The sequence below is a fragment of the Humulus lupulus genome, chromosome 8, assembly GCF_963169125.1.
Source record: "Humulus lupulus chromosome 8, drHumLupu1.1, whole genome shotgun sequence".
NCBI lineage: Eukaryota > Viridiplantae > Streptophyta > Magnoliopsida > Rosales > Cannabaceae > Humulus > Humulus lupulus.
Genome location: NC_084800.1, coordinates 73,505,350 through 73,521,800, shown reverse-complemented (window position 1 = coordinate 73,521,800; position 16,451 = coordinate 73,505,350). Strand labels below are relative to the sequence as shown.

Genomic DNA, 16,451 nt, shown 5'->3' with positions numbered 1-16,451 from the left:
TAGTTGAAAATGACTACGTATGTACATGCATACACACATATATACATAATTCTACTTATTATAATGTTCAAGTATCTAGTTGTCAGTTGGCCATTGGTTCGCTATCCAATATTGTTTCATCAGACAAACTCATTGACAAAGAGTCAGGTAACAACTACCAAGTGGTGATTACTGACGCTATTAAGTCAGCGACACCTCTTCCTTTTACATATCCTGATCAGAATATGTACATAGTCATTTAGGCTATCGGGAATTCTATATCGTGGCCTAAGGAATTGGTCATCGTATCTGATGATATACATGAACAAGTGATGTATCATGCTTATATAGTCATATTTGTTATTATATATTCTAATTTGTTTGTAAATTTTTTATTTATTAATATTATTTTACAGACTTGTTCTAGAAGTAATAACATGTCAGAATGACCAATTGCTCCCTCAAAACGACCACGAGAAAGGATACAACGTTTGAGTGATCCTCTGACATAAGACACTAGTCCCTTGGAATAGATATATAATATTATATCTCGTTGGGATGACAACGACTGTGTCAATCTAGGTATAGATGAGGATGTATTCAGTCAGAATATTTCAAGTCTTTATGTATGTAAAGAGGACATACTTCAATTTATTCAAATGGAAAAGATTGGACAAGGAGTTGTCGTTTGCTACATGAGGTATTTCACAAGTTTTTTAATTAACATTTCTTGTTTGATTTATTTTAACAACAAATTACCCAATTTATATTTTTGACTACTTTTTTTTTTTTCTGAATAGGTTGTTATACAAATTTTTGGTAGAACAAGAGCGCCAAAATAAGTTTTTATTTGTCAATACTAATTTTGTAGTCACTAAAGGAAGTTCATTCGAAGAGCGTGTTCAAGGTCTGTTCATGCATTGTCGTCAATTAAGATCAAGTGAGCAACTTATGATTGTCCTTTGGAACCAAGGATAAGTTCAAAAATTTGTTATTGTCAGATACTTAGTCCTTATAACATTTGTGTTGGAGAATTATATCTAGTATTGTTTTTCTTGTGCAATGAGCATTGGATGTTGATTATATTGGCCCCATATGCAAATTACGTTTGTTGTTGTGATCCGGTGAACTCAAAATTGGAAAACCGTGAAGAAATTGTGGCGATAATAGTCAATGCTTTCAACCTTTTTCTGACCAGTCTACCAAAACCTCCTGAGATTTCCAATAATGTAGAAATTGTGCAACCAAAAGTAAGTAACTACTACTTTAATTATTTTGAACATCTATACTTGAATTTTACTAATATTCTTTACATTAATTGCTTGACCTTTTATTTAAATATTAGTGTCCACACCAACCAGACAACATGGCATGTGGATATTATGTGACAAGAATGTTGAAGGGTTACATTGAACATTCATGACCTGAACGTTACTTGAAGAAAGATGTATGTATATAAATTTATACGAAGTTAACAATTTATTTACTATTAAAGTAAATCAAACAATTGTAGAGTCCCATAATGTTTACTTAGCCTAGTTAGATAGTACTAGTAGCAGTAGTAGCAGTAGCAGTGGTAGCAGTAGTAGCAGTAGTAGCAGCAGTAGTAGCAGTAGTAGTAGCAGTAGTAGGAGCAGTAGTAGCAGCAGTAGCAGCATCAGCAGCAGTAGCAGTAGCAGCAGCAGCAGTATGTTAGTTACCGTGGATTTTTGTTCAAGTCGGGATGTAGTTGGAAACTCATAGCAACAGTTATGGATTTTATAAGTTTAACTTATAGTTTAAGAATATTAATTATAACATAAGGTTTGATTAATATTGCTGGTCATAGAGATATTATTTATTATAACCTAAGGTTTAGATAGAACCATTACGAGCATGACACTTGTCATAATCATGATTATTAAGGAATTAAGTATTTTTCATGGATAGTTATAATAAAAGAAAGATCTAGAAGCTCTAGAACCTTCCAGAAATTGTTAGGATCGTATTATGACTCAATCAAAGCTGTTATCCAATTCAAATTATGCTGAAAAGTGCAATTACGTGTTTGATATATCAACGTATGCTGATATATCGCAGCATAGGGGCCGATATATCGCCTAACGGAAGATACGGAAAATACGTCGACTTTGCACGAATGATCGAACAAGCCTCGGGAATATTGGGGAGGCGATATATCGGCTCCATGCATATATTTTTGGAAGTTTGGCTTTTTAAAATTTAAAAAATAGCCTTAACCACTTAGACCTTCCTTTGAACGATTTTGACCAAGTTCTGGGTGTCAGTTGAACGAAAATTCAAATCTTTTTCATTTTATAATCATTTATTTGTTCAAATTAAAAGAGGTTAGTTTCACTCCTTGAACTCTATAAATAGGACCTAGTGCTCAGCCAGTTCCTTCATTCTTCAAGCATTTGCTCAGAGCCTCCAAGGTGCTAGTGTTATTATAGAGAGATATACTTAGTTTTTGGGTTAAAGCTTTAAGCTTTTATAAACACTTGGGAAGTGAGAAAAAGTGTGATTTTGGTATTGAGGTTTAGACCAATCCATAAGGTCATTCAAGGTATTCCTATTCCTTAAGTTCAGTTCTATATTTTTTTTTTAGTTTTCTGTAGATCCTAACTCTTGTTATTGATTCTTGATTAGGTATTTAAGTTCTTGAAACTTAAGGTCTTTCTTGGTAAGTTTCTTCTTGATGGTTTAGTTCTCATATTCATCTTTATTCTTAAAGATTCTCACCCTTTTCTACTGTTGGTTTATAGGAGTTTCTAAATCTTGTTCTTGTTTCCAAATATCCCAGCTTTTGGTAAGGAAAATAGGATAGACTTTATGTGCTTTTATGATATGTTATATTTATGTTATGTTATGTTAAGCTTATGCTATGATATGTATATGTATAGTATGTTTTATAATCCTTGGGCATATGACTTGTCTAGCTAGCAAGCCCCAATAATTTATGGGCATATGACTTGCTTAGATAGCAAGCCCAACAAAATTTATGAGCATATGACTTGCTTAGTTAACAAGCCCCAAGAAGTATGATGGCCATTATAGTCCTATATGATATATGTTAGTCATATGTTTATAACCTTATGTTTATGATCTATGATTGTTAGTAGATTTTTTCTTGCTGGGCATTAGACTCACTCATTTATTTTTAGTGTGATGCAGGAAAGTGATTATGGAGGCGGAAGGATTCTTGGTAGCTTGACTTGTGTGTTAAGGATGAATGGACCGAGTGAACTGCGTGTCGATTGAGGATGACGTTTAATTAGTCTTTTAAATTATGTTTCTTTTGTAATTCCACATTTAGTTTTTGAACAATTAATTTGAAGTTATGTTCTTATGTTTTAAAACAATGAGTACCCATGCCATATTACATTTTAAACTTATAGTTTTATGTTATTGATACAATATTTATTTTGGAGTTTAATAAAGTTATGATTATTTCTTATATTTCCTTCAAAAGTAGTAGTTAAGTCTAGTAGTTTTTTATGGTCCAAGATCTTAGAAATAGTTGGGTCATTACAACAATAATAATTAACTAATTTATTTTACTTTGTATTTTTTGTAGCTAAACACTACGCCATATACACCGGCACAAATTAATGAAATGCGATAACACTGGGCGAACCATATGCTATCGATAGTTCAAAGTCATCGTCCCACATATTAGGTTTTTGTTTTTGTTTACTTTTTCTTTCTTACTATATGTCTAGCTAGCTAGTGTAATATTTTTTAATTTTGTATGTTCAACAATAAATATTACATTTTTGTATATTTAGCTACCAAAAACATATTATATATACATTTCAGTGTTATTAATGAAAATTCACAATTTAAATTTGCATATAATTTAGATTTTTAATTAAAATATTTAATTCTATTTAAAAAAAATTAATATATTTAATAATTAATATAATGAAAATAATTATTTAATTATTTTTTATTTAAAAAAATATAGAAACCAATGATGACTCGTGATATGAGATATCGAATGTATACAAAGTCTTCCCACGGGAGACATTGTAGGTACCCTATGATGACTCCCAGGGGGAGATGTGGAATGTCTACAATGTCTCCCCTAGGGGGAGACATTAAATGTCTACAATGTCTCCCCCATTTAGCCATTAAATGTCTATTTTGTTGTAGTGGTGGAGCAATTGAAAGCTTTGTTGAGTTTGCACACTTTGTGTGGAGAAAAAGAGTCAACAAAGCGAGATGGTTGAGGCATGTAAATTTCCTCTTGCGAGTCACCATTCAAGAAGGCATTATTGACATCAAGCTGCCATATCTTCCACCTTTTGGTAACAACAATAGTGAGAACAACTCTGATGGTAACCGGCTTGACCACAAGACTAAAAGTTTCATTACAGTTGAAACTAGTCTGTTGATGGTATCCTTTAGCAACAACACGAGCTTTGAACTTAGAAATAGAGCCATCATGATTCTCTTTAACCTTGTAGACCCATTTGCAACCAATTGGAGATCAGTCTTGAGGAAGATCAACTAATGAACAGGTGTTGTTTTCTTGAAAAGCCAACCCATTGTTGATTCTTTAAGGCAAACTTAATCGAAGATGGTTGTAGAGAAGCTATTAGAACCCGATGCTTGTGAATACCAGACTTGGCACGTGTTTGCATTGGATGAGCATTGGTAGCTGTAGGAAAAACATTAGTAACAACTGTTGCATTATCATGTTAAACAGTTGAACCAACCTCTTCACTCAAATGAGACACTATGGGAGAAAAAAAAGACAAAGACACAGAAGTTTCAGGCAATGGACTTGACTCAACTATGGAAGGAGGATGAGAAGAGGAAATAGAAAGAGATGAAGAAATACCTATTGTGGGAATAATAAGTGGCCTAGCTAAATTGGAAAACAAAGCAGACTAGACAAAATTTGGTTATGTTGGATCATTATGAGAAAATGGAAGAACAAATTCGTCAAACACGACAACACGAGAGATATACAACCAACCATCCTTAGCTAAGCATTTATACCATTTGTGAGATAGGCTACAACCAAGAAAGACACAAGGGACATACCTATATTGAAGCTTTACACAATTTTAAGATCTAAGATTAGGATAACACAAGCAACTAAAGACCCTTAACATTGTATAATCTGGCTTTGTATAAAACCAAAACCTCAAGAGGAGAACTGAAATGTAACTGAGGCATGGGCATTATATTGATTAAGAACATAGTAATACGGTATACTTCATCCCAGTATTTGTGAGGTAAAAAGGCTTGAGCTAATAGGGTTAGACCACTCTTAACAATATGTCTATGCTTTCTCTCATCCACCCCATTTCGCCCACTAGAGGAAGGTACAAGAGCAGTGCCTCACAAGTCAGAGCTATAATGGCTTAGTGTAAATAGTAGTAGAAATTGGAAATGGTAACTTGTGATGCTTACCATGACAACAAGTTGCACACAAATCATGATTTTTTTTATTACTAACTTTGATATTACAAGAGGACAATTTGTGCAGACGGATGACCAAGCCTATTGTGCCATAAAGAAAATGGAGACCTAGGTACAAACACGACATGAGTAAAGCAATTTTTATTACTTAAAGTACTGACAATAGGTACATCTACCATACTAGAACCATGGCAGGTCTTATTGCTTGCTAGACTTTGTACCAGAGTGGAGTCAAATTCGTAGAGCCCTTTATCAAGCTTCCAAACCAACAAAGTCTTCCGAGTATATCCTGAGCCTTGACACAACAATATGTTGGGTGAAATTCTAAGAAAAAATTATTGTTATTAGGAAACTAAGACACACCAAGTAAATTTTTTGTAATAACAGAGACATGGAACAAGTTATTTAAAACAAGTTGCTGAGATTGACAAGAAGAAGAGAAAAAAGATTGGAAAATGTTTTGGATATGCAAATCTGTGCCATTTCCCATATGTATTTGCTGATCTCCATTATACTCAGTGATGTGATTCAAATTATAGGCATCAGGAGTGAGGTGGTGTGTTGCCCCAGAGTCTAGATACCAACTCAAATCCATGAATATATCTGGTGAAACATGAAAAGCTTGAAGTTCGGCCACAACAGCACTTAGAGAAAAAGCTTGAAAGGATTCAGGACCAGTAAATGATTTATCAAATTGGTAGAAACATTGTTTGACTGTATGACCAACTTTGTGACACAGCTGGCATTGAGGTTTGTTACCCCACACATTGAATTGGCCACGTGAAGCTACTTTGTTGACCATGGTTGGCACTAGGTTGTCCACCACGTGAAGAAGGCTGAAAAGGATGCGGTCCATAGTTATATCCATAGGCGTGTGCCATAAGAAGGTTGACCAAAACCTGGTGGTCCATATCCAACTCCATAGATGGCATAACTTGGGTAAGGAGCTCTGCCCAAAGCTGATGGAGGTGTGTTAGAATGACCACTGGAAGAGCCAATACTGTAGCCACCACGAGATCCCGTCAAAGCTTTTGATTGAGAAATGTTAGTTTCACTTTTGAGAATGTCGAGCTCTTTGGCACCTTTCTCCATCTGAACTTCATGAGACATAAGAAGAGCTTCAATCTCTGCCACTGTATACGCATCAAATTTGGTGTTCACATAAGTGATGAAGACTTCATAATCTTTGGACAAACCATTGATGATGGCTTCAATGTGATCTTGAGCAAAAAGAAGATGACCAATAGAGGCTAAGGTATCAACTATTAATTTGATTTTGAGAAGATAATCATCAAGAGATCTGGTCATGCGAGTATTGCATAACATAGTCTTGTATTGCATGTTCTTAGCTTTATTTTGAGCTGTGTAGTATTCACAAAGAGAGTTCCAGATCTGAGCAGTGGTCTCAGATCCGACCATTCGAGTGAGTCTTTTCTAACATGGATGAAAGTAACCAAGTAACAAGGATACTATCTTGTTGATCCCAATATTCAAACTCAGTACTGATGCGATTTGCTTCACGATCAGCATAAGTGAGGTACTTTGGTGGTGCAAGCATCGGTTCAAGAAATTTTTGTAGTTGACTACCTTTCATTGCATGGAGCACTTGATGCTTTCATGGGAGGTAGTTTCGTTCATCAAGTCTCACAAAAAGAGAGTGCGTAAATGTAACACGAGAAGATTTAGGTAAAAGATTTGTGTTTTGAGGTTGAGCATAGATGGACGAATTAGGTTGAGACGGACTACCATTGTTAGCATTGAAAGAAGCCGCCATTGTTGGATCTTGAACGAGAAAGCTTTGATACCATATAAGAATAGAGAAAATCTAAATATAAACTTGTATCAGAATTGTATTATTTGGAATAATGAAATACGCGAGTTTAAATACAAGTAACAGAATCAGTTGCTGAAATAACAGAATTGCTACAAACTCTCTAACTAACTCTATACAACTCCAAACACAATATTACAATTAAGTATAAAGATCTAAGAACACAAAAGAGAACAAAAGGAGAATTACAAGACAAAACTGGAAAAAAAAAACAATTAAACAAACACAAAAAAGGAGGATGAATAAGGATTGAACAAGTACCAATAATTTCCAAAAGAAATTATTTCCACGCTCACAAGAACTCTAAGTATCTCTCATGGAAATGCTCTTTGGGATTAAACATGCCTAACACATTCTAAGCACATATATAAAAAAGACAAGAATGTAAAGTGTCTCACATGAACAAGTGGCCACTATTTATAGAGTTCAAAATTCATTTAAATGAAATCATCCAATGACAACCCTAGTTGTGACAAGCATGTTTTTATGAGTTGTTTATGGACATAAAAATGAGATTTGGGGTTTAGAACATCTCTAATGAGAGATGTAAATATTGTGCTATATTTGACAAAAAAAATCAACATATGATATATTTGGCACAATTTTAAGCACTATGCACAATTGTAAAAGTTGTGCAAAAATCAATATTTCGTTAATGCTCATTTGATATTTATTGAAACTATACAAAAAGTAATAATTTTTCTTGATATTTTATTACTGGCAGTTAAAAATTATATAAAAAAATAATAAGATAAAAAACATAGCATTTAATGCTAATAGATAAGAAAAGTTTACATAAATATGAGAAAAATAAATATATTTTATATATTAATGGGAAAAAAGAAATTATACAAAATATGGTAAGTTTTGAAAAGTTTAAAATATGACAATTCCATGAAATATAAAAATAGATTACCATTAACATAATTACATAAAACTTTCTCTCACTCTCTCCTTTCTCCCTCACGATGTCTCTCCCTCTTTTCTCCTTTCTTCCTCTCTCCTCCCCTATTTGGTTCTCTCATCTCAGTCCTCTGCCCCCTCCCCCGCACTTGATGGCGACGCACCTCCGCCCCTCTGGTTCTTCTACTTTTTCTTTTCTTTTCCAGATACGGTATTATTCTTATTCTTTTTGTTGTTGTTGTTGTTGTTATTCTTTTTCACATAAGATTTTGCCATTTCAAATGTGATTTTGCACATCATATTTGATTTTTTTTTCTTCTCGACCTAACTGTAACCGATTACTGTCATGTTTTATTTAATTTTTTTCGTTCAAATTTGGTTTTTTTTTTTCAGATCTGTTTAAATAATCAGGTACCATGACGACTGATTCTTTTTATTCATATTTGATTTTTTTTAGACCTAGTTGTAACCAATTACGATAACGATCAATTTAGATTTTATTTGTTTAGTTCTTATTTTGTTTTTACACCTAACTAAATAACTAGGTACTATGGCGATTGGTTTGTTTAGATCTGATTTATTTTTAAAACCTAGCTATAATTAGTTATGATTATGATTAGTTTAGATTTTCGCTTGGATATATTTTTCTAGGTCTGACTAAGTAACTGGTTACCATCACAACTGGTTCCTTTTTTTTCAGATCTATTTTTTTTTCTTCAGACCAAGCTGTAACCAGTTACCTTCACGATCAATTTAGTTTACTTTTTTCATATTAGTTTTTTTTTCCAAATCTCACTAATAGCCAGTTACAATTCAGTAGGTATTTTGATAAAGTAAATTACTAAAAAAATCAAAATTATTTTTATAGTTGTAACCAGTTACTACAACACCACTTCAAAATAAAACTAATTTTTATAGTTGTAACCAGTTACTACACATCACTAAAAAAAATTAACAGTGGCATACGATTACTACCACAAAAAAAATTCAAAATTGTTTTGATAGTGGTAACTGGTTACAACTACAGAGAAAAATGTTGATTGAAGAAGATAAAAAGAAAATTGAAGAAAAGGGAATAAAAAGCATGGTTACGAAGGACTCAATTTTTTTCGGAAGAAATAATGTAAAAAAAAAATGTTTTATAAAATATAAATGATAACAAATATTACAAATATATTAAAATTATAAAAATAACTTCAAAACATATTAAAACTAGCTACTAAAACTGTATAAAAATAAATTTTGGTACATAAATAAAATATTACAAATATATGGGAAAAAATTCCCATAAAAATGTAAACAAAAAAATATGCCATAAAACAAAATAATGCACATTTTTGGTTACTTATAATATCAATAAGATATATACCGATTGGTTAATTTTTCATAAAAGCTTAATTTTTAAACCATATTAATTCATATACATTTTAGTTATCTCCAAATCTTATATGTAGACATCTTAAGGTACCGATTAGCTATTTGTAAGTTATTATTTAAGATATAGTTCGGTAACCTTTAAACCTATTTTACAAACTAATTAGTTAACATATAGTATACCAAGTTGTCATATTTAGTAAATGGTTATACTTAGTACACTACATAGTAACCTATTTTTTTTCTTAAATATAATACATGCTTTAGTGACTCATGTTTTTTACATATGAATTATAGAGATATACTCATTAATTGAGAAAAAAAACTTACAAGTTACTTTAAAATCATAGCAAATAATGCATATGTTTGGGACTCTTTGATTTAACTTTTATTTAAATAAATTAAAAAGCATCTACAAAATTAGTTTTCATATATAATAGAAACTATCAACCAAATTTCAAAAATAAGCACGTAGTTAATTAACTAAAATAAAAAAAAAATTATAGAAGAGTAACTAATTAGTATCTAATTGGTATCATAAGCAACCAAATGGTTGCTTTTGATTTCGGCGACGACAATAAAATATATGTCTCCTACATATCAAAATGATCACCTTGAAGAGTAGGTCATAATTGTACCACTTAAGTCCAAACGACCAACGATGTAGTGAGAATTTTATTTTAAAATTGTGGAGAAGAGAGGGAGAGAAAGAAGTAATATAATGTTATATTGTTTGCAAAAAATGGTAAGAACAACAATATTTTTAGAATTAAGATGGGTCAAGACATTTTTAGAATTAAGATTATAGAAAAGGAGCCAAATGTAAATTTCTCTATATTATTATTTGCATGTCCAAAAAATGAAGATAAATGTAGTGTCAAAATTTCAATCCCATATATATATTATTAACCGGAAAAAGTTTAAAAATTAAATAATAAGTTTTAATTTTGAATATTTTCCTTCATCTTTTGACATATATAGGTATTTAATTCAAATATATTAAGAAAGATTTATCATTATTTTTTGTATTTTTTATGAATTTTAAAAGAAAAAAACATAGGGACTTAATTACAATTTGAAAAGATTGGGGATCCAACTCATAAATAATCAACCTTTGAGATCTAACTGAAATGATTTAGAAAGGTTGTGGATCCAATTGATAAAAAATAAACTTTTGGAATCTAAGAGCCTAATTATCTATTTCAGATACAATCTTTTGTTTTGGAATACTTAAATTATGTGGGGCACATCATAATTTTTGATTGGTTGACTGTTTTTTAGAATAAAATTCAAAATTATATCCTAATTTTACGAAGGAAAACTTAAAGTGAAAAAATCATGTTTTCTTACTTTTTAAATTTCTTTTCTAAAAACCCTAAAACCATGTTTTCTTACTTTTTCTAAAAACCCTAAAACTAAATTCTCATTATTTTCTTCTCTTTCTTTTTGCTCTCCTTCTCATCGTATTGGTTGCTTCCCAGATCTACTTCTCCTATGCCTATAACAACCCCCTAAGCTTTACTAGTTTTACTAGTGATTCTTCTCTTCTAAGTTCTACTACTAATTCTTCTCTACTCAACTTTAGTTTCGTTACTCGATCTTAAATCTGCACTCTAACTAGGTATTTTTAACTCTTCTTCGTCTGATCTCACTCTCTTTTGTGCTTTTTCTACATCTTATTTGATTTTTACTCATTATAAGCATGGTACTGTGATTGCTCATTTAGTTCATCTCCCTCTCTTTTAGAACATTTTAAATATGATTATTTTGTTTTGGATATGAAATTTTTGAGCTTCTTCTCTGTTTTGGGTCTTGGTATCTCATTATCTGTTAAATGTTTATTGTTAATTTATCTTCATCTTGTTGAAAGTTTTTTTACTAGTATTTGCAAAAATGAAAGAAACAATATATAAAAATAGTGAGAACTAGCCCACCTTTAAATATATGAATATGAGTTTTGTGTCAGTTTATTGTAAATATTAATTTCTTATTCGACCATGTTATGGGCTCTTCATAACATTTATTAAAAATTCCAGATTTGTCATCTTTATTGCTAAGTTCTGCAAGCTTGTCATACTGAAATTGAAGCTTTGTTACCAAGTGACATTATTCTTGGTTAATGTTCCCCATGCTTAGGATATAAAATTAATTCTAATAAATCAATTTATTATTTAATTTTCAATTGAGAATCAATTATATTAACAATTTTTTTTTTCAAATTTTTTTTATTTTAAATGAATTATGTTCGAGATTTGAGTACAGAACTACTAATTAACGATTGCCATTAGTCCAGAGTATAGATGCTACAGTCTTTAATGACTTCCATGCATGTCAACCTCCTTAGTTAATTTTGTTTGATTATACACCCTGTTAGTCTTTCATGTTTATTGTTTTTGTGCTAGTAGCCTTTCCTGTTCTAAGACTACGAGTAGTTTTTTTATATTGTTGTTGCTTTTTCAAAAAAATGTTGTCATTAGTCTGAGTTGGACACATTGCATACACGCACATGGAACTTAAATCCATATAACTATATAATATATTACCTGATACTTTTGTATTAAATAATACTGTTTAGTTGGAGACATTTGTATTTAATAAAGTTGTTTAAGAATATATACATTTTTTGCTACCAGTATCATTGCACACACACACACATATATATATATATATATATATAAACATTTGGAAAGGGACAACCAACTAACTTTATTCACATGGACTTTAAATTCATATAAAATATTAGTTGAAGACATTGATGTGTTGTTTCTATTTTAGTGTTGTTTTAGACTTTGTTTTGGGTATGTTTTTAGTCTTTTATTTTGTTTTGTGCAATGTTATGCTTGTTTTATTTATGTTTTCAGACTTAAGCAACGAATATGTGGTTTGGCATGGAATTGGTGAAAAGCAAGCTAAAATGATGATAAATATGACTATTTCTATCAAAGTTATCGTGCCAAAAAATCTCGGGAATTTTAGGAGATGGTGAAATGCAATTTGACATTGAAAAATGTTGAATTATGTGAAAAAAGTATTTTGAGCCACGACGCTTGCATAATGAACCGCGATGCGAGGACAAGTAGAGACAACCATTTTCTAGAAATGGTGGAGCCGCGACCCTTGGAGGTGCGCCGCGGCGCTGGAAAAAAAGTACCATTTTAAGCCGCGGCTCTTAAATGTCGAGTCATGCCGCTGTCGAAGTTAGGGGCAAATTGGTTTTGGGCATATCGCAGGGGCATCGCGATGCTTGAGCCCGTAGAAACCACGAAACCCTATTTTTACGAGGGCAAAGTGGTCTTTTCACAAGGAATAGCTAGAGTTATCATACAAGCATAATTATGAGCGATTCAAATCACTTCTAGCCGCTGGAGAACAAGAGGAACTTAGAGATCAAGAATGAGAAATTCATCGAGAGTTCTTTTTCTTTTCTTTTTTAATTTCTTTTTCTATGTTATTTTCTGAATCAATGAATGTTATGAATTTAATTATGAACTAGTTTTATTTCTAGGGTTTTAATGTAGTCTCTTGATACTTTATTATTAGTTAGTGCAATGTAATGCCCTAAACTCTAGGGACCGTTACGGTGTGCCTTATAAACAGTGCTAAACTCGCTAATCGAGTCATTTGGCTAAAATCGTGTAACTAAGTATGATTAGCGGTTTAGGGATTAAAATTTTTGGTTAAGATATAACGTTTCATTAGAACGTTTATTATATACATTGGGATCCTAAAAATATAATTTAAAGGTCTATTACAAGAAAATATTTACAACCAGCCGATCTAAGCGGCAAAACAGGGTTTAACCCTAGTTCCTCTTCAAACCTCGGCCGTGGTGGTCGGGCAGCTGCATATGTACACATCATCACCTAAGCTCTCCAACTCAAGGATGATCCAACTTTCTTTTGCCTTTACCTGCACCACAAAGCACCCGTGAGTCGAAGCCCAGCAAGAAAACTCAATATGCTCATGAACAGTAATAACATGTCATCAAATCATAAGGCACACGTCTAGCAGATATAGCCCTAATCAAGCAGGCAAATGAGTCCACGTAATGTTGAGTATAACACATCAACCAATGGTCATAATAATCATCCAAGGATTTTAGCCCAAAATAGAAGAGTGACAGTTGTAATAGTCACTAAGGTGGGTTTATTCCCAATAACCATGTGACGATAGGGTCACCGGGGCTTTATAGATAAGTGAACATTTCACTAGCTTAAACAAGATAGGTGCATGATGACTAGCCACCAACATAGGCTACCTCATGACCATAGAGTCATAACCTTATAGATAAGTGATCATTTCACTAGCTTAAACAGGATAGGTGCATGATGACTAGTCACCAACATAACCTTCCTCATGACCATAGAGTCATAACCATGGAACGTTGTTCCCTAGCCATGTGACAAGCAGTCACCTAGGCCTTAGGCTTTGGCTCTGAGTAACTAGCTTAGACTAGTCAAGCGCTTATAAGATTCATCGACCTTAGGGTCGGTCCAGCATTAATGCCCTAGAGTCATTCAACGCTGATATCGATTAGATCTAATCTTTAAATCGGTCCTGCGCTCAGGACGCTATGCCGTTCTCGGCTCTTATGTCTATGATACTCGACCAGTGCCGACGTTGACTAGTCAGTGTCATACACAAGTAAGAAATGCTACCAAACATATACCATATGTCAAATATCCGAATACAGGGCATTCAACATGCTTACTCAATAATTACTAGCACAATTAGGGTCATGCATAAACATAGAGGCTCAAGGTCTGAACAATCTCATATTTAATATACATAGCATGTCCTAATCACATGTTTCTTGTGCATTACATGCATCACATTTGGACATCCAACATGCATCAAGAATAACCATGCATGTCACATATATACAGGGTGCAGTTTTCTTACCTTTGGTCCAAGCACAGGTTACCAATAAACGAGCCACAAGCACGATCCTGATTCCAAGCTCCTAGTGATAACCTAGTCACAACCATAAACGGTGATCCATTAAGTTCAAGTTCTAAAACCATTCCCGGAACCAAGACCTAGCCTCCGAGACATCAAATCCCACTAAACCGGGTATTAGGAATGATCTCGAGGCCTAAGGTTTGAGTTCCCATGACTAAAAACCCACTTTGGTCACTTTTCCTCTTTTGAGCCGCGACCCCAACCATTAGAGCCGCAGCCCCACTCAAGTCAGGCCCAAAAACTCATCGCTGGCAGCAATTAGAGCCGCAGCTCAAATAGCCCATCAGCCCCAAACCACCAGCTTCTTGAAGCTTGAGCCGCATTGCCCAAGAACAGACCCGCGGCTCAACCTCGAACCCAGCCAAAAAAACTCCATTTCTTCATCTAAAAACCTTTCAAAAACATATCCAAACATCTCCAAACTCAAAAATCAAAGTTCCCAAACATACCCATTATCCAAAACCCATAAAACCCAACCTTCAAATCTAACAAAAACACATCAAAACACAACATCCAATTCAAGCTTAAAAACTTTAAAAACTTAAAACTTAGAACTTAAAACTTGAATTACCTCCGATTGAGTTGTTTCCCAACTAAATCCTCCGGCTAATAAGCTTCTAATCTTCCCTAGGATCGCTATGCCTCAACCCTCGTTTGAATCCGAGTCCTAGAACTCAAGTTTCCATCGAAAATACAATCGGGAGACGAAAATGGAACTTAGAGGGAGAGAGAACGTACAGAATGTTCTTTTTATTTCTTTAAAAGGTTACTTCAAGCTTAAGTAGTCTCAAACAAATCCTAACGCTCGGGGCCCTGAAAACACTCCCGGGGACAAAATAGTCAAAACCTCCAGAATTTCCCCCTGATCTTACTAACTCCCAATCTATCACCAAATATTTATTCCCATTACCCAATAACCAGGTAATGCTCTAAATACCCCTTGACTTACTCCAAATCAAGCTTAAATCTCGTTGCGAATTTCCCACTAGCTTATCCTCTCTTGTGCTGAGTAACCCTAGCATAACCAAACAATAATAAAACGCCACACACATATATCACATATATACCAAATATGCCCGAAATGGCCAAAATATGAGAATCACCCAATTACTCAGAAATGGGTTCACATGCATATTTAATACACCGAAACATGCATATTATCATTTAATCACATAATAAATCAATTATGGCCCTCCCGGCCTCCTAATCAAGGTCCTAAACCTTATTAGGAAATTTGGAGCATTACATGCAATCTCTATGATTTCTTTTTCATCATTGTGATCTATTCAATTTTGTGCTTAATGAATGTGAATAATTTGACGTCATTTGTAACGCCCTGGATAGCCAAGACCGCTACACTGTGTATTTATAAAGGTGCAGGACTTGCTAATCAAGTCATTTAGTTAAAAACGTGTCACTGAAATCATTAATGAACTCTGGTTAAAAGGTTTTTGTCACAAAGACACATTTCATATAATTAAACATTTTGAACAAGGGATCCCAAAAGAAGCAGTGTTTGAAAGTCAGTTTACAAAATTTCCAGAGTACAAACAACCACTAGCCACTCTAAGGGAAAAACAGACATTTGTGGTCCTCTTGTTCGTGTCTCCCCTCAACTGTGGTAGCCGAACAGCTGATCATGTACATTCTACCTTTAGAGCTCTCCGAATCAGGGCTGATCAAGCTTGCCCTTGCCTTTACCTGCACCACGTAGCACCCGTGAGCCAAGGCCCAACAAGAAAACATAACGTTATGAATAATCTTTTAAAGCACATTCATACACTTAGCATACCACATCGATCATATAGTCCATAGACACAACCAGAGAATCAACAAACCAATACTCAGCTATTCAACATGACAAGTCCATCAATCAATGATAATAATCAAATCACATGATAATCAGGGTCGACACCCTTAGGTCACACCCTCTGTTTACTCCACTGACTCCGATCCGCTTAAACCGAGCTCA

The 16,451-nt window shown here is 33.5% G+C and overlaps 1 protein-coding gene across 1 annotated transcript; it reads right to left on the bottom strand.

The window, feature by feature from the left end:
• Positions 1-6,267: 6,267 nt before the first annotated feature.
• Positions 6,268-7,183, bottom strand: LOC133795619 (uncharacterized). The gene is made up of 2 exons (XM_062233072.1): positions 7,058-7,183; positions 6,268-6,843 (listed from the first exon to the last, which is right to left on the bottom strand). The coding sequence occupies exons 1-2, from the start codon at positions 7,181-7,183 to the stop codon at positions 6,268-6,270; spliced, it is 702 nt and encodes a 233-aa protein (XP_062089056.1).
• Between the last annotated feature and the right edge of the window lie 9,268 nt (positions 7,184-16,451).

Coding starts and splice junctions, on each gene's coding strand:
- LOC133795619 (XM_062233072.1), bottom strand. CDS start 7,183: ATGGCGGCTTCTTTCAATGCTAACAATGGTAGTCCGTCTCAACCTAAT. Junction 6,844..7,057: donor CATTTACGCACTCTCTTTTT/GTGAGACTTGAT, acceptor CATCCATGTTAG/AAAAGACTCACTCGAATGGT.